Source organism: Vombatus ursinus, unplaced genomic scaffold (genome assembly GCF_900497805.2).
Source record: "Vombatus ursinus unplaced genomic scaffold, bare-nosed wombat genome assembly UNPS02014778.1, whole genome shotgun sequence".
NCBI lineage: Eukaryota > Metazoa > Chordata > Mammalia > Diprotodontia > Vombatidae > Vombatus > Vombatus ursinus.
In genome coordinates this window covers 33,273,209-33,297,266 of record NW_020954556.1, presented here as the reverse complement: position 1 = coordinate 33,297,266, position 24,058 = coordinate 33,273,209, and the positions used below count along the sequence as shown (strand labels likewise).

Sequence of the window (24,058 nt, the reverse complement as noted above, 5' to 3'; positions counted from 1 at the left end):
AGCCTTCACATACGTGCGGTGGAAAATACCGTTTTCTGACCATGGGTCAGAATAATTGTCTAGTCAAAACAGTTCTTCATTCAGTGATGCTGTAGCTATAAAACCAACTCCTTTTTTTCTTCCTCCAATGTAATCTGAGAAAAATTCACTTGGATTGCTTTCTGACTTCTAACAATCTATATTCTGTTTGGAGATCCTGCTTGCAATTCTGACTTACTTGCAAAGATAACAGTGATGATATAGATTGGTCTGCAAGGCCAGAAGTCCTGCATTGATGTTCCATTCTTACCCATAGACAGCTTGATGGTGTTTTTTGAAGAATCATTGCCTTTTACAGTGTGTCCACTGTTTTTATGTTTCTTGTTAATAGGAACTCATATAACATGTTTAAGTTTAAAAAAAAAAACAAACCTTTACAGTCCCTCCCCCCCCTTTTTGTCACATGTATATGTTGCAGGGAGGGGGTCTGGGGAGAGACATGGGTCTTCAGTATGAGGACAGATAAAAGACAACATTGCACTTTATGATGTCTGGATGCCCACCTGGAGGGAAAAGAGCTTAGGAACAAAATAAAAAAGCAAAAAAAAATCTAACTCAGCCCAGAAATAAGATATGACTACGGTGAAGGAAGGATTTAAATGGGGAGGTTAGTTGTTATAGCCCCCAGTTGTATGTATTTTATCCTAAGGCACCATTTGGCTTAATAAAATGGAGATCTAAGGCTGTCTTTAACCTATCAGTTTCTTAAGACTTAATTATAAAGGTTATACTTTCAGAGGACAAAAGCATTATTCATTTGTCTGTTCATGTCTTCCAGGTTTATCTTGCAGATTATGGACTTTCCTACAGATATTGTCCCAATGGGAACCACAAACAGTATCAGGAAAATCCTAGAAAGGGCCATAATGGGACAGTAGAGTTTACCAGCTTAGATGCCCACAAGGGAGTAGGTAGGTTTCTTTTTTATTATTTTATTTCCATAGTGTGATTACAGAATGAGTAATCAGGCTGCATAGTCCATTTCAAGAGTGGTGAGATTTTGATTGTCAGTGAGATTGTATCAGAAAGTGTGAGCTACTGTTATTTCAGTGAATATCACTTCTGACAGTGGAATGAACTAGAGACTGTGATAACTATTGCTTATATAAGTAAGAAGGGTCTAGAGCTGTGGATACCAAGCAAAACTTCATATGCAATTTGGCTAGGAATTTGTTGGCTTGTACTAGTAAACCTACGGGGCAGGAACTTTGTCTTTTCTATACCATCGGGAATTTTACAGGAGCGGTAAAAAGTGATGTGTATAGAACTGTTCCCATTTTTTTTTGTAGTCTCCATGTCAGAGTATTCGAAGATATCATCTCTCAGTGGGAGGGGGAAAAATCCAACCTTTTTCCAAAACTATAAAGTGTTAACTTTTGAAAATCTCTTCCAGTTGCCTTTCATATATCTTACTTATTTAAACTCACTTTGATGGTATCGGAAACACATTTGCAGGTAAATTACATACATAGTCCTTTTATTGGATATTGATTGTACTGCCTTGCATTCCAAGGCAGACTTAATTCAACAATTCCCTAATTAGTTAAAGTCATAACCTATGTCTTGTATTCATTTACCATTAATTAAACCTTAGCTGTTTATTACACTGCAGTCCAAATCCAATAGCAGACCCATAGAGCCATGGAAAAGGGAGTGGGAGGTCAATATTGAAAATATATGGCGCCAAGTTCCACTGATGGCTGCCTTGTTCACAATCAATGTGGTCAATGCAACACAACTTTCTTAGTTGCTATGTCAGCAAGACAAAAAGTCAATTTGAATGTTATGCTAGTGGAAAAAATGGCAATTATTGAAAAACTTTGGCTTGCAAAAAATATTGTCTTTATAAAGTTTTATTTAAAAAAAAGTTTTCAAATATACTAACCCAATTGAAGTGGCATTTTGTTACCCTTTTGGAAAGGACTACAGTGTCACTAATTACAATTAGAAACTTGCACTTGTTAATAGCTGCTGAACTGTTACCTTAAACTAATACTTTCTAACGAGTTTTAGTTGGCACAAACAACTGTGTATTATTGCCTTTTCTATTAAAAGGACCATTGACCATGTAATGTAGAGGGTCTTGATAATTTGCCAGAGCTATTAAAACCCATGGTAGTTTAAGGTAGGCCAATGGAAAAATGAAATAAGATTGTCAGCTGTATTTTCTTCCACCAAGGAAATGTTTTTAGGGTAATTTTTTTTTTTCTTTTTGGAAAGACTGGGTTTTCCTGTCTTATCCCAGGCTGGAAGTACAGGGGCCACTCAGGGGCCTGGTCGCACTGTCATTGGCACAGGAGCTTTGATCTGCTTTATTTTCTAACCTGAAGTAGTTCACCTCCCTACTCCCCAGTCCCAAAACCTGGTGGTCCCTCTTTGCCTGGAGCTCAGTATATTGGTGCTGGATTTATGGAGAACACTCAGTCAACTTAGCCCACTGCAGCTCAGAAATCCTGAACTAAACCACTAGCCTTAGTGTACTTACCCTGTGGCAGAGATTACAGGTACATGTCACCATGCCTAGCCCAGGGCAAATTTTCAAAGGTAGGAACTCATCTCTTTCCTTTGAGTATAGAGTAAAGAAAGCTACTATTTTTTACTCAGGTAGGCTTAAGTTTGAAACGTAATAGTTATTTATATATTTGCCTCCACATACCATCTCTCAGTTGGCCAGTAAATGTATTTTAATTTAGATTTGTCATACCTAATGAAAACCACTTACATAATTAAGTTTTCATCTAACTCATATTCATATTTTAAAATGTTTATTGATAGTTTTTTAGGTTAAAACTTTTTTCTGCCTAAATTAATTGCAGATTGTATTGATTTTATCTTTTGCCAGATTATTGGCAGAGTGGCTTTTGAGAGGAATTTAAGATGTTTCTCTCACATCACTGTAACTGGAAATTTTGCATCTCCTGAGCTGGCATTATTTTGGTAGTATAACTATACTACAATATGATTGGCTCAGGTATTCACCTATCTTAACTGAAACGACTACAACACTGAGCTAATTGTGACTTTTGAGCTATTTTCTCTTAATCACTCTCCTCCTTCCTCCAGTAAAAACCCTTAAAACTCTAGTAGGCTGTAGAACTTTCTGGCACTGTATAACTAGCTAATTTTGTACCCAAGTCAAGAATATAAAATTGTGCCACCTTACCTCAATGGCTTGGCCCTTTGGAGGTAGTAAATGCACACTTTACATTTTTTTCTACACCCTCCACCTTTTCTCTGAGGTAAGTTTCCCATTTCCAGCTGGCAGTTTCCATCTCTGAAACTGTTACTCTGGTAGTACTCTCTATTGGATGGGCCTAGGTTTGTGTCATGCCAGCTTTAATTGTATCATTCTTTTCCTCTAATGCATGGGATTATGACCTGAATGAGCTATCTATTATAAGAAAAGAGATAGTTTTTTTCCCCCATTACTCAGTAAACTTTTGTTGTCATTGTTTTTCCTGGAAAATAATAAATTTTGACCAAGGGATTTTTGCATTTAGGTTCTTGATTTGCCAAGAATGAAATCAGGATCAACATTTATTTAGAAAACTGTTCAAATTCCTAATTTATTTCCTTCTTTATTATGCTTAACCCATAGATGTGATTTGCTTTAAGCAAACACAGCATATAGAAAATTAGTATTTATTGGAAAGAGAGATTAGTCAAAAGAGTTTGCAAAAGGATTCATCATAAGATTCAAAGTAGGAAGTTTCACTAGTGCATTTAAAATAGGATTTGATTTTTGCAAAACTTTTATGAATCCATATGTTGCACATAGTGTAGGTGTAATATGCTTTCTTCCTCCTTTTTCCATTTATACTCTTTGTGCACAGTTTCAGTAAAACTATGACTTTTGCTCACACAGGCCCATTAGAGACAATATGAAAGGGTTCAGAAGGTATTGTCAAGGAAATAGCTGTTTCTGAATTTATGTTGTCATCCAGCTCTTTTTTTGTATTCTAGGCTTAATTCCTTAGGCAGCTTACAGCACGGCCCAATCCATTAATACTTTCCCAGGAACAAACAACACAAAAATACAAACAAATGCACTAGAAATCAGTCCCTAATGATAAGTTGTTCTTCCAGGAAGAGGTGTCCTTCCTCCTGCCAGTATACTCTACAGCCATAATATCAAGGCCACGTTGGGGATGCTAGCCTATAGATCTGAGTCCTCACTGGTTTTATATTCTACCAACAGCTAGCTTCTGAATAGAAGACAGGCTTACACTCCCTCTTTAGGATTACTGAGATGAGATTTTATCTTTCCATTTTAATAGCTTAGTTGCCCTGCTCCTTGATTTTACTACAAACTGGATGGGATTCAGTGAAATAAGAAATTCAGTGAAGGCATTTTTCATATGATTGGTAGATACCAGCTATGTAAAGAAAACCACCAGTTGCTTTCATTTCATTTGGGACAGTTAGATGACATAGTAGATAGAGCACATTTGAACACTGCCTCACGTATTTACCAGCTGTGTGGCCCTGAAATAGTCACTTAACTTCTCAGTCTCAGGTTCATAATCTGGAAAATAGAGATAATAATAGAGCCTGCCTCATAGGGTTTTTGTGAGAATCATGTAAAATGCTATTTATATGTTAGCTAATATTATCATTTCTTAACCAAATGCTATTGACTTACTCAAGGAGTAAGTATCCTTTTACTAGGTTAGTGTCCTTTACTAGGTAGACCTAGCTATAGAAAATGGCAAAGAAAAATTACGTTTTTGTTCTCCACTAAATCAAAATAATGAAATTTGTTAAGCCATACTGAATTTTAAAAAACAAAAAATATTTGCCTCAAGCACTTGACATTTACTAACTGTGTGACCCTGGGCGAGTCACCGAACCCCCATTGCCTCAAAAGAAAAACAAAAATAAAAAAAAAAAAAACAGAAACAAAATTTTTTTTATCTGAAATTTCATTGACTTATCTTGTATTTGTGCAGGAAGGTCTGACAAAAGAGATCTATAAATTCTTGTGTCTGTGAATTGAATAATAGTAGTGTGGTGTCATGGTTAAAGTGCTGGGGTCAGAAAGACTCAAATCCTACAGGTAGCTTTTTTATCCTAGGAAAGTCACATTGAATCAGTGTGCCTCAAGCAACTCCTCTATGTCCTATCTGTTATGTCATAGATGGTCCATCATCAGCATAATCCCCATTTGGGGAAGTCCCTAAATGCATTCCCCTCCCTAAAAATTCACTTAATGGCTTTCAGTACCTATGTAGCTTAATCTGAGAGTAGCCTTCCCTCTGCTCTGAAAACAAAGAAATACCATAGACACTTAGTACATGTAAACAAAGAAAACCGTCAGAATATTTGATGTGCACCCACTTTAAAAATTCAGAAATGTTGACTTTGCTGTGTTTGGTCAGACCCAATAAAATATTCCAGTTTCAGTTTAGAATTAACTTATGAGTTGGCCATTTATGGTGATCTGACTAGAGTGTCTAGTTTTTGCTGCTATTTGTAATGGTGATCTGAGAACTGAAACTTTAAACCTCATTTTTGTTTGGAATAATTGAGTTTTTATAATGAAGTAACTTGTAAGAGGTGATTTTTTGCCAATCAGCTTTTCCATCTGAGTGTCTTATCATTGAGTTAAAAAAGACTTCTTGGCTATTAGCTTGTTCTATTGTTGCTGCCAAAAAAAGAAAAAGAAAGATATTACTGAAGCTATGTGTGTGTGTGTGTGTGTGTGTGTGTGTGTGCATGCGTGTGTATATAGTCGTGGATTATTCCAAACTCATTTCTTTCATGTGACCCAAAGGTATTTTCTGAGGGTCTAAAGTTCTTTGTTTACTGTAAAATTAGAAGAAAACACATTGGACTGAAATTTTTCCTTGTTTATTTTTTATTTTTTATTTTTGATAAAGTCCAAGATGTATAAACCATACACCTCTTCAGGCTTGTTGCTTGATAATTAAAAAGAATTATATCTGCATCAAATGCACCTTTTTAAAATTTGTTACATTGTTAGTAGTGTTAAAAAGTAATATTTAGATCAATACGTAGTATGGATTTTTGTGGATTTTCTACTCACTGAGGCATGCAGTCAATACCTAATTTCTCTGGAGATATACTGCACTTAACATATTGAGCTTCTCTAAATACTCCAGACCTGTGCATTGAGTATGTAAGACCCATTTTAATTTGCCATCATTGATGACCATAAGAAGAGTATAAGCTATCTAAATTACATTCTTCTTAAAATATGTTGGTGTGTGCAGGGAATTTCAGGATAATTTTCCTTTTTTACAGTAGAAGGAAATGTTACATACTATATTATTATTATTATTATTGTTGTTGTTGTTTTTAGCCACTTGCTACATATGCAGGAAATCTAAGTCTTAAAAGTGTTATTTCTTGCATGGCTTCCCTTCAGTCATAATCAAGTCCTCAGATTTACAAAACGTATGTGAAATAAACTGAAAATGCATTTATGTTTCAAAATCTGGAAAAATGACATGGTGTATACTGTCTACTAGTTTTCTTAAATGGCAAATGACAAAAAAATTAGCCCCTTTCTTAATGAGGTACCATGCTCAGTTCAAACATTGGCTAGTCAAATAGCATAGAAGTGGGTGGTTATGTCTACATGTAGATAAAATTGGCTGTTTTCCATAGTCTGCATATCAGCTCTAATAAAAAATATGGTGTCATACATCATCCAAGAAACAGCATTTGTTGTGGACACAATTTTTCGCTTTCCCTCTGCCTTCCCTCCTCCCCCTCTCAGATTTGGCATTTGGGGTTGACTTTTCAGTGTTGGCATATATTTTAACCACATTTCTTTGTATTCCTAACAGAACTCTTTGATTTGGTGATGGATTCATTCTACCAGATAAACCAGTGTAAAGCAAAGCAAATCACCTTAGTTACGCATGTAGTCAGTCACTATTATTTCTGTGATGGATACTATTTATTATTAATATTACCAATGGTAATACCAGCACTCTGTCTACTGTACTACAGTGTATAGAGTATGAAATGTACAACTGCCACAAAATTATCCTAGAATTGCATTCTGAAGTAGAATTAATACTCCTCCCCCCTCTGCCAACTGGTGTCCATGAATTACATAATTATCTTTTCAGGAACTGTTTGTCACTGGACAAAAGACTGAAAATGTGAATGAGAATTTATTTTAATTAGGTAAGGCCTATGGTAAAGAAGGGTAAAGAGCTGGGTATTTTTATGATGACTTCTGGGGTCCAGATCTGTGATTTCTTCAGTGGAAAGATCTCTCTGGTGTGAACACTTTTTCCTCCACTTGTAAAGAGTTGAAAGGTTGCAACTTATATTCTTAGATAATAGTGTTTAATGCTTTATTTGAAGTATAGCATATATTTGTCACTAAATATAAATAATATACCCAGCTTTAAAGAGAATTTATTCTTTTAGAGGGATGTTATTACTTGTTTTGAGAGAAGCTACAGCAAACCTGCTTCAGTATTGAAAATTTACCACATTTCTCTGAGAGAATGCCACAGATTCTAAGTTTGGATCTTCAGATTTTTTTTTTTTTCACTAAACTATTGCATAAGTACAAGTGATTTGATTAATTATAATCTCAACTTGAAAAATTGATGCATTTTGTGGCAAAGCATTTGTATTAAGGTCTTATTCACCTGTTAGATCATAAGGCCATTGAATTCAAACATTGTGTGTTGTTGACTCTTCTACGCCTACCACAGACCTCTGCACACAGGTGCTTAATAAATGTGGCAGTTGAAGTTGAAAGTTGCAGTATGAGCGAAGGGACATTAAAGTATAAGAGATGGCACAAACCCACAAAGTGTGAAAAGTGTATGGAAGAGAAAAGTATAACTTATTTGTGATCTTTACAGTTTCTTTGAAAATAGTTCTCTAAAAAGCAATGGAACCATTTATAAATTCTTCGAAAGAACTGTGTTTTAAAAATTAAACTTTAGAACATTTCAGCTGTGATAATTCATTTTCAGGCTAACTATACGTACTTGTCATTATGGGGATGTTGAGTCATAAGTAAGAATTTTTTACTTGCGATTTATCAGGGATTAAATATTCTTGCCAGCAAAAATCTTGACTGCAGAGGAATGCCTTTCTGAGGCATTTCTGAGCCTTTAAAAGCTCTTAAAAATATAAAGTTTGAAGGGAAGAAGAAAAGAAATAATCATTGTTAGAATGTCTAGGGGCTCAACTTCACAAAAAGTTGTAACTTTTAAGTTTCTGCCCTTATATGTAGGTAGCAACTGCTTTTCTAATTCATTAATTCCCTCTTCAATGGTGATAGTGAGAGACTGTGAGGTATTCTTTGTTTAAATGAAGGTTTTTTTTTTTCCTTCTGAAATTCAGTGACCATGATAGTAAAAATACTCTAGCTCTGAAGGTAATGTTAGCATGTGGGTGCAGGAGATCAGAAAATGGGCAACAGACTGAAAATGTGAATGAGAATTTATTTTAATTAGGTATGGCCAAATTATAACAGTGAGGTAAAGGTTAACTCTCCAAGGGCTATTTCAGATGAAGACCAGTTATGAAAGATTGGTTTCAGAAATGTAAAAGACTTGTGATTACTTATAGCTTCATATCAATTACTCCTTCAGTTGGGGGGAAAATGGGGGCACAGGTGATGCCCATTCTATTTTCATTTTGATGACTTCTGCAAGGGTCCACTTAAATAGAGCCTGTATCATCCAAACAGGTGACAGAAGATCATTTTGTGAAAATTGAAGAATCTGAAATCAAAAGCACTGGTTTATATGGTGGTAATCTGGAATGGCCATAATGGGAAAAAAAAAAGGCTTTGTGAAAACATCTGTATGAATGGAACCATTCCACTATTAATGGGAGATTTATTACTGAAGAAATCACTACAGAACAGCAAGTGGTAGAGATTGTGTTTTTATTTTAATATGAGAGCCAAGTCTTGCATTAGGACATTGTTGAATCTGGTGCAGAAAATAAATGACACCCGAGAGATCATGTAGCATTCTGCTAGATTGAAGGGCCTTTAATAATCCAATACTCTAATAGCAGTTAAGATAGAGTATGTGTAAGAGCTAATCTTGTCTTTTGCTTTTATGATAACTTATGTATGGTAACAAGAAACAGTTATGATGTGTTGGCACCATTGCTCTTAGTAGATGACTTTTTAAATTAAAAAATAAGTTTGCTAAGTGACTTTTCAGAATTTATTTAATGAAACCCCATAAAGTATGATACCTGTTTACAGCAAGTTTAATTCATTGTATTATGTATAGCTCTCTGAGTTTATATGTTCCTGCCCAGATTAATTCATACAATATATAACTTTAAATACTAGCCCATTGTTCAAGGCAACTTCAGAATAACTAGAAAAATAGTTGACACTCTTCAGGATTTGTTCATCCATTAATGTGAGGGCTTGTCAATCATGCAACAAATAATTCTGTTACTGGTTTTGTCCCATTTCTCTAGATCATGTCATCCCTTTTTGGTGTAACAAAGTACTCTTGAAGTCACATACATCATTTTGCTGAATTCAGTCTGTCTGTGTGCGGTACTTATAGTGGCCTGGAAATATTCATTTCTTCTTTTAATAAGGTGGTTTTTTTTGTTTGTTTGTTTGTTTTTAGGAAAAGCTAACTCAATTTCAAAACTCCATATGTTGTGGCTGTAGTTTCTCACATCAAGAAATACTTGGTGGTCCTTACTCCCTCTCCCTCCCTCCACAATATTCCAGTAGTATGTCAGTACTCCCTTTTACCTAGAAATAAGCCTTATAAGATTTCAGAGCATCGTTACCCCCATTCGTACCTCCATTGCAGCTTAGGCCCAGGCAAGTATTTGGAAAAAGGTTCCGATGAGCCCAGGGTTCTCAGCTGTACACTAGATGGCAGTTTTGCCATTTCTTCTCTAGCTTCCACTACTGCTTGTATAGCAGTAAAGGAAAGGCCATCAATGTTTAGTCTGCACTCAGAGGGTCTCTGCATGACCAATGCAGACCCCATGGACTTCCTGGAACATGTGTTAGTAATTTAGTTGCAGACATTTATTTCTTTGTTTTACTGCTTGGCTCTTTGAGAAAGTGTTGGTGCCGGGTTATGGGCTGTCTGGATCATGTCAGAGGCCATGGGGATCAAGTTCATGTGACAGGCCAGACTAAGGAAGGATGAAGTTGGAGGAGGTGAGGAAACTGACCCTTACTTTCAGCAGCAACAAGTCACTGCCTGTCTGTGGACTGGGGCCAAGAGCCTGGGCGTTTTAGTTCTGCTCCAGCTGAACAAACAAAACACTTTTGCCCATTTGGCTTTTTCATATTTCATCCACAGTAGTTCAGTCAAAGCCCTTTCTATTTCTCAAGAAGTCCTTATCCTTCATCATTCTTTCTCTCTCATTGCTTACTCCTTTAGCCCCATCTAGAAGAGGCGACCTTGAAATCCTCGGCTACTGCATGCTGCAATGGCTATGTGGGAAACTGCCCTGGGAACAGAACCTGAAAGACCCTGTGGCCGTCCAGACTGCTAAAACAAAGTACACACTTTTTAAGTATTCCATCATTTACAAAAGCAGGTCTGAAAGGAAACATCAAAGAAATATGACATCCTGGAGAAGATCGCCTTTCACCCTACATGAAAGCTAAAGCAAATTTCTTTAATTAAAAAAATATTGTAAGAAGCACTGGGAAGATATAAACTTTGAGAAGCCATCCATAAATACACATGTAGATGAGCTCTATAGTAAGATATAAAGCAGTTTATTTGTTCCCTTTTTAGGGATTTCCAAAGCTTAGATTCTAGATGGTGTTATTTTCAAAGAATAATGTCTTCATATTAGTATATACACAGTGAAATGAGCATTCAGAATTGAGTATGGGTGACAATAACTGTGTCAAGCACCAGTGTTAACATGGGGACAAAGTGAACCATTTATTATTTTTCACCTGAGAATGTCTGTCTGTCCAATTCTTATGGCTTAGAGGGGATGTGTTTTCTTTATAGAAAAACCTTTTGTTTAAAGCTACACATAGGAGGCAGATGATCTTACAGCCACATAAGCATTATTAGAATTCCAAATCCAACTTTTTATCAGCCAGAATCTGTGTTAGAATGAGAATTAGGTCAGAATAAGAACCCAGCACATTCTTGCTCTTCCATTCTCTCACTGATTGGACTTGAGAATGTCAATTGCACGGAGCACAAAGTAACCAGTTTTTCATTATAGACCAAGATATGCTTGGCAGTAGTTATCCATAGATGTAATATCACAATTGGAAAAGGCAGCAAAGTTTTAAGTAGGGCAAGTCACAACAGAAGTGCACAATAGGGATAACTGATCCATAGAAATCAATCTGCAAATTGTGTGGCATCAGCTCTCAGCAGAGAGAAAGGTTAGCCTGCAGACTCTGGATAATACAAACTACATTTGTAAATGTTGACATATGTTATATTTAATATTTCTCCTTTGGAAGTTTGGATTTCCATAGCCTTTTTGCTCCTCCTCCCCACCCCAAACTAACACATAGCCACAATTCAATGTTCCATCAATCATTCATGCTCTTCAGTGATCCATGTGTCCAAATTAACCCTTGGACACCTGGCATTCTTCAGAATGTGAGCCATATAAGTACTCAGAAAGACAGATGTTTACATGCAATGCTCTGGTCCAGTTAGAATCAAGAAATGCAAGGTATTATACTCTTATTTTTGCTGAGTGAGAAAAATGAACTTGAGTTCATATAATGTTGTTAGGATAATTTGAATTAAATAAAATACTACCAAATACTGTGTTAACTTTTTTTCATTAGTCTATCTATAGTCAGGTGTTAATCTAATCAATGTGAAATAGTACAGGTTCTCACCACCCCCACCCAACACATCATAGGTCGTTGGCTAATTTGTGGTATTTTCTATTATTCTACATGACAATAGAAGCCTAGTATATATGTAATATGTGTGTACACACACACATCTATACACAATCTGTCCCAGTTATGTTTACTGTGGGGAGATATAACGCTGAATATCCTCATTTTGGTGTGTTTGTAAACTCTTCCTTTATGCCGCTTATTTTCCTAGGCCACGGTGACATTACAAATTGAAATGAGCACACGATGTGTTTGTTGTCGTGGTTTTGCATATGTCTGGGTTTGTGCCGTGAAGTGCGTACCACAAGAATGTTAAGTTGCATTTTTAGTATTTGTAGTGCACACAGCTGAGTGCAATAGGAGGAATTGTTTATGTCCAGCCTAATGCACGAGATATATATGGAAAGCTAGATTGGGGAAAAAAGTGTCACTTTTTTTAGACCTTTGCTTGTCACCCTGTTTATTATAGCTTAGTCAAAACCATTTCTTATTGAGGAGATAAATTATCAGTATGATTTGAAATTTTCAAATGGAACTGCCTAAGTAAGAAGAAGCTTTAAAAATCAATTTCAAGTGTCCTAAAAATTCATCCCTCTCTACCCTCCCTGTTTTTATGTTTTAGATCAAATGAAATAGTGTACATAAGAAGCTTTGAAAACCTTAAAGTACCATATAAATGAGCTATCAGTGTTATTTTAAAAGGACAAAACACTGACATTTAATTCAATTTCCCCTTAAAATGTTTCTATGGAGAATAATTATGACAGATTTCATTCCCAAAGTTAACTTAGACATCCCATTCACATGGACTTATAATTAGAGCATTCTGTTTCTCATTGTACAGTGTCCAGACGCTAGTTAAAAATTAGGGCTGGTCAGGAGGAATTCTGGCCTTTCCTTCCCACCCCCTCCACCCCCAGGTACGCTGGGAATAAGGTTGCCAATAGTTAGCCTTCTCAGAGATCCGTTCCCCACAGAAGCCAAATTTTATTGTTGGCTAATTTTTCAAATGAATCACCTGCTATAAAACAAATTAAATGTGTGCTATGCTCTGTTTTAGTCTTCTGGATGAGCTCCCCAATTCAGTGATGAAGTGGAATCCTTCTGGAAACAGCTGCCGTAAGTCTGATTATTGCCTGTATTGTACATTTTACGGCTCACTGCCTTTGCCCATCTCCCTACTTCACTATCCTTACCCTTTCTGCCCACCCCCTGCTCTATCACCTCCACACCCTCCCCCCCCAAAAAAAAGAAAAAGAAAATTCATCATAGGTTGCTGTCTAGAATGGAGAAAACAAAGGTTTTGGTAATTGAGTGTATTTTTGACCAAAGAATATGAACCTACAACTTAAAATAAGCGGATTTCTAGTAGTCATAGAATTATTCTGCTAATTTATTATTCTTTGGGGGTTAATGTTTTGAGAACCTTGCAAGGGCTTAAGAACCAAGTGTACCTCGTTTCAGGTGCACATGTTAATACTTTTTTTTTCTTGCTCATTTATAATTTAAAGAAATACATTGATGGGTACCACAGGAAAAAGTTTTAGAAACTATTGTCCCAGGAAAAGATGACTGCTTGCTATTAAGCATGTATAGTGGTGGTGGTGCTTAACAAAAGACTAAATACAGCAAATAAGTACTTTACTTTTACACTGAACAGGCAGCAGAAATTTCTAGCCTATCCAAAACACAGGAGCTTTGTGTGTAGAAATGAATTAAGTTGTTTTCTCTCTGAAGCTGTTTAGAGGATGCCTTCATTTTTTAATTGACAGCATTATCAGTATCACCCAAGCTCTTGTCATTTGTGTATACATCCATGACCCATTGTTAAGCTCTGGTTTAACTACTGAGTCAGACTGTCATTTAGAAGCCTAGAAAAGGGCTAGCTTTTGCTTATATTGTCAGACTTTCTTTCATCACAGAGAGTGATAAGCGGAGGGGATACTTACTCCCTCTATTGTTGTATTGCTTAGTCCCCGGATGAGCAGTCTGATAACTCTTTTTAGACACCTCTATACCTTGCGTATTGGCCTAATGTGAAGCAGTCCCACCATGACTTCTATCTAAGGGTTGAAAAGTACAGTTAGCCATTGTTGATATATCTAGTCATTTGTTTACCTAGACATTTTTTTTTTCTTTTAAAGCTTCTAAAGGTTGTCACTTAGCATAATGAGAAGAGTGCTGGCTTTGGAAAGAGACTTGGGTTCCAATTCCTCTGTTCTTTTCTTCCTGTGTGACTTTGGGCAAGTCACTTAACCACTTAACCAACTTAACCACTCAGTGCCTTATAAAACCCAACAAAAGACTTGGATCATATGGCCATTCTAAGGCCTCTTTGAGTTTAAATCTCCAGTCCCACAATAGTTAGCATTTATATAATGATTTACAGGCAGCTAGGTGGTGCAGTGGATAGAGCACTGGTATTACAATCAGGAACTCTTCTTGAGTTCAAATCTGGCTTCAGACACTTGCTACTTCTGTGACCATGAGCAAGTCACTTAACCCAGTTTGCCTCATTTTCCTCATCTGTAAAATGAACTTGAGAAGGAAAAGGCGAACCACTCCAGTATTTTTGCTGAGAAAACCCCAAATGGGGACACGAAGAGTTGGACATGACTGAAAAGACTGAGCACATCTCATTTGATCCTCATGACAACCCTGTGTGGCAGATGCTATCGTTATTCCCATTTTACAGATGAGGAAAATGAAATTGAGAGAAGTTAAGTTGATTAGTAAGTGTCAGGTCTTCCTGACTCCAGTGCCAGCACTTATTCATTATACCACCTGAGCTGCCTAATGAGGCCCTATGAGATAAAGATGGCACCTAATATGTCTACCAATTTTGAACAAGTTCTCTTTACAGTAGGAACTTGTCCCAGTCATCTCCTAAACTTCAACAACTTCTTCCAGTCAGTCATTTAGTAGTTATTTCTTAAGTGCTTTCAGTGAGCCCAACATTGTGCTTAGCAATGGGAGTATAAATATAAGTAGAAAGAAAGATAGTACCTGTCCTCAAGGAGTTTACATTCTAATGGGGGAAGATATCACAAATGAGAGGAGTATGCATGGATTTGTTTTACCTTTTTATATCACTGTGTCCTTGGCACTATATACCAGCAGCCTTCATTTTTTTTTTTTCTGGAGTGAGAGATAGGAATGAAAGGCTGATTTAAAAAAATAAATTTAAAAATTATTCCATGGTTAAAATGCCATGAAAAAAAATCCAGGATGACTACATTTTATGCATTATTTGGTAATACTGGAGGATCATTTCTGATGTGGCACATAAGGTCCTTAAGAACAGAGACTTGGTCCTAATTTCATCTTTGTATTCCAACACCTAGCACAAGGCCTTGCCCATAGAAGATATTTAATAAAGTTTTGAACTAAATTGGTATACCTCTTTCTGCCCTTCTCCCCCCAAAAAATTTTAAATGCAATTTTGTTTTATTTTAATGGCCAACCAAATTATACCATGCAAGGATTTATTTCAGTTAAGCAAGAGGAATGCTTATATGGTGGTGAAGACTGATACTCTTACTATTATTACTTACAGGTACTGTTAGAAAGCATTTTGAATCACAGCAGGACTCCTGAAGGAAAGATTGGATCTTTCTTGGGTCCTAACATTTCCCCTATTGATTGATAAAAGTTTCATTGCTACTGTCAAAATTACGTAACTTTAAGAAGCCACAGAGAAAAGCAGCATGGTTAGGCAGCTGGCCTTGAAGTTACGAAGGACCTGGGTTCAAATCCCAGGGTCTGTCCAGGAGTTTGGCTAAGGAGAGGTGTATTATGGACATTCCAAGTTGGAACTTCCCAAATTTCTCCACAGACACACTGTTATTCATAAATAGTGGTTAGTTTCTTGTAGTGCTATTAATAAGGACAAGCAATTTAGGATTTATGTACACCTGACTTACATTCCTTGCAGGCATCTGGCAAGAGCATTAACTCCCCTTCCCTCCTTTCTGTTGCTTCCTGGGAATGCCCCCAACTCAACCCAAGTCTTGCTTTCAAACTTGACCTCAGGACAGGTTAAAGCCTACCCATGGCTTGATCAGAGGTGTTGAGAAGAAAGGAGATGGGAGGAAAGGAAGGCAAACACTCCTTTGCTACCCTCACCATTTTCTCTTGGTCTCTAATGGGTCCCTGGGCATTTGTCTTCTTCATAGCCTCCCTGACTTGTGCCATCTCTTCATCTCCATTCCAGAGGTTCTGTCCTTGTTCAAATCAGTTTTTATTAAGCAACTAATACCTCCTCCAATGAGGATCCAAAAAAAAAGCCCCTGTCATATACTAAGGGAATTATAGTAAAGTAATTTAAGCAGGGAGAGAGTACTAACAAATGAGGGTGGGGAAAACTTCATGTAGGGTGCCAATCTGAACTGTGTTTAGAATGAAACTAGGGAGAGAGGGATGAGGAGGAAGTCCATTCCAGGCACATAAGAGCACTTGTGTGAAGGCACTGTGACAAGAAATGGAATGTTGTTTATGAAGAGCAGCTAGTTTGCTTAGAAAAGAAAGAGAATGGGAGGGGGGTAATAGAAATCATACTGGAAAGGTAAATGGGAGCCTTATTTGGAGTGGAGGGCTTCAAATGCCTAACTGAGGTTTTATATTTCATCCTAGAAGCAATAGGAAGTCATTGACATTTGGGTTGAAGTAACAAGGTGAAGTGTGTTTTAGGAATCTCAGTTCAGCAGTTATATGGAGGATGAATTGGAGTGGGGTGTGATTAGCATTAAATTAAGAGACTGTTAAAATAGTCTAGGTGAGAGGTAATGAATGTCTTCAACTAGATAAAAGGGAGAATAGAGACTGAGTGAAGAGAAGGAGATAGATGAAGGAGATATTGTGGAGGTAGGATCAACAAAACTTGGCATCTGATTGGATATGGGGATGATGGAGAGGGAAAAGTCAAGGGTGAGTCCAAGGCTGCAGACTTGGGCAAGTGGAAGAGATATAGTCAACAAAAAGAAGGAAGTTTGGAGGAGTAATGAGTTTGAGGAAAATACAGTAATTTCTATTTTGTATATTGAGTTTGAGCTGTCTACAGGACACATCCAGATGTGGACATCCAGCTGGCAGTCCTTTATCTCAGAATTTTGTTCTTATAATGGAATGTCTGGGATAGACTGAGTATGACTCCCCCCTCCCCCTTTCTGAAATAGGGATGTTTTCAGTTTTTGTAAAGCAAGAGACCTTCCTCTCTTATGTGTGTCTTTGTTTTTTCCTTGCAGGGTCTAAGTATGGGGGAGAGGAGAAGAGTTGGGCATAAACTGGAGCCATTTTACTCTTTTTTACTACCAGTAAAAACCCTCAAAAAACCTCAGAAAGGTTCTGTGCAAGAATAAATTCTATTCCTAATGGGGCAGGGAAAGAGAGAACTCCTGGTTGGAAATAACAGGTGGTGGTATAGTAGAAAAGGAAGAAGGGAGGTCATTGCTTGGGATTATGGAAGAAAAGGAATGACTCACAAGCAAGCTGGGATTGACCACAAAATTTGTGCAGAATTATTTATCCTGTAAATAGGCCCTGAACCACCGTAACTCCTTACCTACTCAGGTATACTAGGGATATTATGTCACATTATTCATTGTCATTTCATTAGAATGCGTGATCCTTGAAGGCAAGAACACTTTTTATCTCCAAATAAATGCTACTTGATTGATTGTCTCTGCACTGTTAAAATAGTTCAAAATGCTGATTGATACAATTTTGGTTGACAGAAGGTAAGATAACATCATACCTTGTAAATTGGTCACGGCAAGAAAAAAAAACCTTTGCCATGTTGCCACATTACTAAAAAATTGGGCCAGAAACCTAAGTAGGTGAGGGAGTTGGGGGGGCGGGCAATAGCAGTGCCAAGGATAGGTCAAACAACTTGATTTTTCAAAAGTCAACGTTAGGGGATGCATATTTGGCACTGTTTTCCAGCAACTAGCTGCTGCCCTGGTGGCCGGGGTGGTTCAGAAAGACTACACTCTGCCATTAGCTGTAGTCGCACAGTTCTTGATGCAACTGCACTGGAACCAAGGGCACTAATTTAAGCCACAGGCTCCCAGGGAGTAGCCCTGAGCTGTGTGCTTTCAAACAGTCACTGGCTGGGCTATAATGGGGGAATTGGCATGCTGGAGCTCCCTGCTGCCATTTCTGCCAGTAGGGATCAGGGGAGAATGCCAAGGACCCTGTAGTTCCCACACCACTACCATCATCATCACTTCTGTCTGCATGGTAGGAGATGTGTAGGGTGGCAGGAAACCCATTTCTGTTAAACCCTACAGCTTACCCAAATCCTCTTGCCACAGAATGAAAATATGTAGATAGGGAATGAAGAGGCACCTTGTACATATGGTTGTACAAATAAGCATTAAAAGAAACAAAAAACTCTGGATTTCTGGGATCCACTGAAAATGCACAACACAGTCAACTCATTTTCATGCCAATTTTTAAAAGTTCCTGTACCAGGCAGTTACTTAAAGCATCTTATGCCCTAAGTTTCAGACCCTGACTCTTTGAAACAAGAATGAAAAATAGTGTGTCCACTTGAATCACAGCTGTGGTTGCACCTCATTTCTTGGGTACCAGCTGACTTTCAGTGCACCTCACATCTGCCTGTGCATTTTTTATGATACTTCCCAATACAGAACCAATGCATGCAAGATTGCACCGGCTGAGAAACAAAAGGGAGAAACTCCTCCCTTGCTTCAGCTCCATTAGTCAGGAAGATTGTATGGTGAACGGACAGGTCTCATCAGATACACAGAGCTTCAGGGTGTCAAGCCTGGATGAGAACCTGGAACACAAGGCCATCCCTTAATGTACTGTTGTAGCCACTAAGTAGGAACCTTGGTTGGCAACCACTGAGATTCTTTCCCCTAGAAATACTGTCAGTCTACTGGCCAAATGACCTTGAATAGGCAAGAGTTACTTTTTTAAAAGTTTAACTTTTTTTTGCTTAACTACGAAACACAACTACTTTATTACCATTTTATGATGCTTATATTTTAAAAATATATAGTCATCAAATCCAGATTGTTAATTTTTCCTTCCTTCTGTGAGAATAATACATGAGCAACTAAAAAGCAGTTCATTTTTACTTTAAACCTATGCTCTATCCCACTCCATTAATATATAGATCACTTTATTTTAGTACTTTTGAGAGCCTGGAAAACATTTGCCTTTGGGCATTTGGGTTTTCTGATAGGTGACAAAGAATTTGAAGCTATAAAAGAAACTTAACATTTTTCACAGAAAGAAATGACAATTTAAAAAAATGCTTTTCAGGTGAAATTGCCCAGTTTTTGGCATGTGCCAATGGTTTAGCATATGATGAAAAGCCCAACTATCAAATGCTAAAGAAAATCCTGTTGGATGGATTGGAATCAAGTGGAATACTTCACAAAGGGCTACTGGAATTTTCCGCTGCTGGATATACCAGGAGTCCAAGTGCTTCCTCCAAAGATCAAAAAGTAAGTAATGTGATCCTTAGGAGTCGGTGATTACATTTTTATGAAATTTTTGTGCCATAGGAAGCTGATTTAGGTCCCAAAATAAGGCTGACCCTGAAATTTCTTGGTCATTAGGTTTGTTGAGTCCTGTTTCCCCTCATTTGGCCCAAACTCTAGGATGTCAGCTCTTAAGGAAGAAAATTGCCACAAGTAGTTTTGATAAACCCATAGTTTTGATAAACCCATAGTTTTTCAAGCCAAAGAAGCAGAGCCTGTGGATTATTAGTATCTTGAAGAAAAACCTGACCTCCTATGGTCAAATTAAAGGTAAAGTTGCTTTTATTGGTCAAAGCATTGAATTTGCTTTCTTTCAACTATTTCTTGCCTCCTTTTTCCTCCAACAATTTGGCCAGTTTTGAGGTGATGATATTCTTGGATTCAACTAGATTATTTGTATGCAGTGTTGTATGATTTTTCTAGAATGACATATTAAAAACAAAACCGACATCATTTTTATAGTTCTACCTCCTACCCTCTGTCTCCCCCTTATTTTTTTTTTCAGTCTTAAAAGCACGGTTAAGCAGGTTTGAAAAGTAAAAAATAAAAAGCAATGGAGATTGATGCCATTAGTGAGATTACCGGACCTGCAACAAAATATCAGTCCCGCTTCTTCAATGAAAATAGTCTTATGCAAAAGACCTGTTTCTTCTCTGATGCATGTGCAATAAGGCAGGGTCAGGGTGCCATTCATTTTTAATATTTCTTGTGAACTTTGGATCATCACAAGTGTATATGAGCCAAGAATGCAGGATGCAAACTAATGTGACTGATAGGCTGCTAGATGAATGGTGAGTCAAGTATCAGTGCACAGATGGTTCTGATTTGCTGAGTTTTGTAGCTGCTGCAACTGAAGACATAAAATATCCTTCTAGTCATAAATTAGCTCTTTGGAAGCAAAACCTTGGCACCAGAGCTTTACAACCTTCAATTAGTAGGGAAAGAAGTATTTGAATGACTGTGGTATTGACATCTGTAGGCCTGCATAGTAATCATTCCTAATAGAAGAGAATATCTGTTTGAGGAGGTTTTGCATGGCTAATTAACTACCAGTGAGAATATGTAATTTTTTCATGATCTCCTGATTGTCACCTTTCTCTCATGATACAATTACATTTTATTGTAGCAAGTGGCTCACAAACCAATTGTCAGCACTATTTACGTATTGTAGAAGGCAGAACAAAAGTTCATGTTTAATAAAAAGCCACTGGATTTTGATCTTGGTAATTACTGAGACTTATTTTAACAGTTTTATTGACTTTTGTGTTTTTATCACTTTTGCAACAAAACAGAAAAGCCATTTCATTGACATACATTTCCTTTGCAATAATGGTCACCACTTAATCTGCACTAATTTAAGCAGCTTTTTCTCATTTTTGTAGTTTTTCAGCTTAGTAAACTTAATTGAAATATAAAAGAAGCTAATATAAAAAGTGATATCTATATCCTCCTTTGATATAAAAATTTAGATTATACCCCCATAATCTTTATTTTTATCAAGAAAGTCCAAAGGGTTTTTTATATTTTATGAAACCACTTTTATAGGAAAAGAATAGAGTATAAAATTCTTTGTTAGGTGCCTCAACCTGAAATAATATTTTGCCTCTTTGTTCTTTCAGCTTAGGGCATTTAGTAATTATGAGAGGCAAAAACAAAGCATTGACTCATAAGAATATCAGGAAATTAACTAATGTTTTAAATAATAAACATTAAAAACAAAATTTACTGTCATGTTAGCCTGGATATAGTTTTTAAAAGTATCTATCATATGGATGTATATAACCAGTGGACTAAGTTTTTTTTTTTATTATTAATGAGTGTTTCTTAAGGGTTTTTCTTAAATAAAATTTTATATCAAAGATTTTTAGCATAAAATATAATATATATGCTTACATAAGTAATTTAGGGTTAAATAGGTTAATATGTAATAGGTGTACAATCAGTAGCATTTTCATCAAGCAGCTAAGCATTCTTTTTTAATATTTTAAACGTTTTAATTTTAATTTTTCCTGAAGATTTGTTGAGTACTAACTCTCTCCCCTGGTGCAGCTCACAATTCTTCTCTAAATGGGCTTAGAGTGCTATCTGTGGCATTGAGAAAAACGTGTCATGCCACACGGGAGGTCACATGGTCTCGTGCATAAAGTGCCTGGCTTGGAGTCAGGAAGACCTAGGTTCAAATCCTGCCTCTGACACTGGCAGTGTAACAGTGGGTATATCACTTTATCATTCTGAATCTGTTTCCACATCTCTAAAATGAAGAAAATAATATAGTATCGTTCAACTCTGATTAGTTGAGAAGCTTAAATGATCCAGTGCACATGATACTTTGCAAACTATAAAGCACCACATATATTATATGTCAAAAGCAGAACTACAATCAAATCTTCCTGGCTCCAAGGCAGGACTTCTGTATACTAAAGCAAAAGGACTCTATTTTCATACTATTCCAGAAAATAAATTAGAAAATTTCTTTCTAAAAATATAACCAGTGTAAGAGACTGATAAAAACTGAATATAGGAGACTTGCAATGATTGGGAGTTTGTGTAACAAAAATCATCTAAAAGTCTAGGATTATTGTCCCTTGTGCTTTACATGGTACCACTTTTGTTTTCCACACTGAGTAGATTTCAAACTCTTTGGTTCATTGTTCTTAGCATATCTTTTGCTCATAGACCACCTGGGTGTACTAGAAGAGGTTATAGAAAGCACATAAAAGGTTTCCCATGACTCAGTTTTCAGGAAAAAAAAATAGACAAAAAGGTCTGTGGATCAGTCTGCTATAAAAAAGCTATTTTCTTCCAAGTATATGTGGAGAAGTGACTGGTTTTTTAAAATTCTGTTTCTTTAATGATACATTTTAATTAGCTATTAGAAAATAGCCCATTACAAGGAGTATTTCAGGGGGAAAAATGCATCCAGTTCTTGAAAGGGAAAAGTGAGGAAGTCTGTTCTTAGTTATCCAGAATTAATAACACAGCTGGAAATCCCAAACAGTGATGCATATTTGAGTAAAGCCACCCAACTGGTCAGAAGTGGACAGACAGGCTTTGCTGATTTTCCACAGTAGACCACAAGTACTCGATTGACCTAAGGGTGGGGAGAATGCAAGACCCCACAGTATTTGTTTTTTGATTATCAAAAAGCATTAAATTTCATAGTAAAATGCAGCCTTACTGGCTGTCCTCCAGCAAGGTATATATTCCATGCATATATTAAAGTCATGCAAGATTTCTTCAGAGATTCAGAGAAAGAACTGTTTGGTGATCTTCTGATTATCACTATCAAGTAAGGCATAAACAAGGAAGCATTTGCTCGCAAATGTTATTTGTTATTATCATGTAGGATGTCTATCAAGTGCCCAAATGAAGGGGGGATTCCATATACTGTGAAGCAGTCCAGGCAATCCTGCTTGACAGTGACTTTGTGCAGATTACATCAATTCCTTGACTATTATGTGACCTTCTTAACCGAAGCAGCTGGGTAGCCCAGTGCATATTTCCACTGGACCTAGAATCAGGAAGATCAGAGTTCAAATGCAGCCTCAGACACTCACTAGCTGTTTGACCCAGGACAAGTCACTTAACCTCTGCCTGCCTAAGTTCTATTACTTATCCTGTAAAAGGATAAGATATTTGTAAAGTACTTTGCAAATCTTAAAGCACTATAGAAATGCTAGTTTTCTTATTAGGTCCATAGTCACTCAAGATCAGGCTTACAGTCCAAACAAGGAAAAATAAGTGAATAATAATGCATATTGCTCACATTATGCCACACAGTTAAATAGCCCATTTCTTTAGTTTTAACATATATCCTGGATAGGCCCTGCAGATGGACAATGAGTAGGTCTAAAAATTGAGTAAGAAGAATGAAGATTGGATTGAATTTGAGAAATTATTCAGTGTTCTCAAGAGAACAAACTGTTTTCTGATACTAAAAACAATAAGATAAGAACCCCTGACCTAGAGGAAAGTATCCATCTTTTAGTTAGGTTCTGTGAATAATTAATGAAAGAATGTAGATAGAGCACACATGATAAGAATGACAAAAATCTCAGGTGTAACAACAGCTCTTAGAGGTTATCGACTCTGACTGGTACCTTCAAGTCTCATCTTCCATATCCCTGATGAGTGGCCATTCAGTCTTTTCTTTAAAACATCTATGGAGGAGACTATGTACCGCCTTTTAAGGCATCCCACTTCACTTTTGGACAGGTTTAATTATTAGGAACTTTTCCCTTTCATTTGTTTGAAATCTGCATCTCCATAACTTTCCCTCATTGGTCTTAGTTCTGCCCTCAGGGAGCAAGCCAAGAAATTTTAGTCTCTCTGATGTTTGAAAACATACATTGTGTTCCCCATCAGTCTTTTCTTCTCTAGGCCACATGCCCAAAGTTCCTTCAGTCTTCCTATCACATGATCTGTGGCTACTTCAGGATTCTGGTTCATCTTCTCTGGATGCTGTACAGTTTATCAATGACTTCCTTCTTCTGGTAGTTTCTTTATAACCAGTTTATCCATATTCTCTTTTAGACTCTATTTAGGACCAGCTGGCTTATCCCCCTCTGTACTTCTCCATCCCCCACTCCTCTTCACCTGCAGAAACTGAGATTTCAACTAAATCTAAGGGAAAAGTTCCTACCAATTAGAATTGTCCTAAGGTGGGGTGGGTTGC

General features: G+C 36.9%; 1 protein-coding gene across 2 annotated transcripts in view; it reads left to right on the top strand.

Moving 5' to 3' along the window:
• VRK2 (VRK serine/threonine kinase 2) overlaps positions 1–24,058 on the top strand; it is an 82,977-nt gene that overhangs the window by 52,349 nt on the left and 6,570 nt on the right. For both annotated transcript variants that reach the window (XM_027865185.1, XM_027865186.1), the window contains exons 8-11: positions 818–950; positions 10,419–10,539; positions 12,933–12,991; positions 19,163–19,347. In XM_027865185.1, the coding sequence (XP_027720986.1) occupies positions 818–950; positions 10,419–10,539; positions 12,933–12,991; positions 19,163–19,347 (498 nt within the window). The remainder of the gene's footprint in view (positions 1–817; positions 951–10,418; positions 10,540–12,932; positions 12,992–19,162; positions 19,348–24,058) is intronic.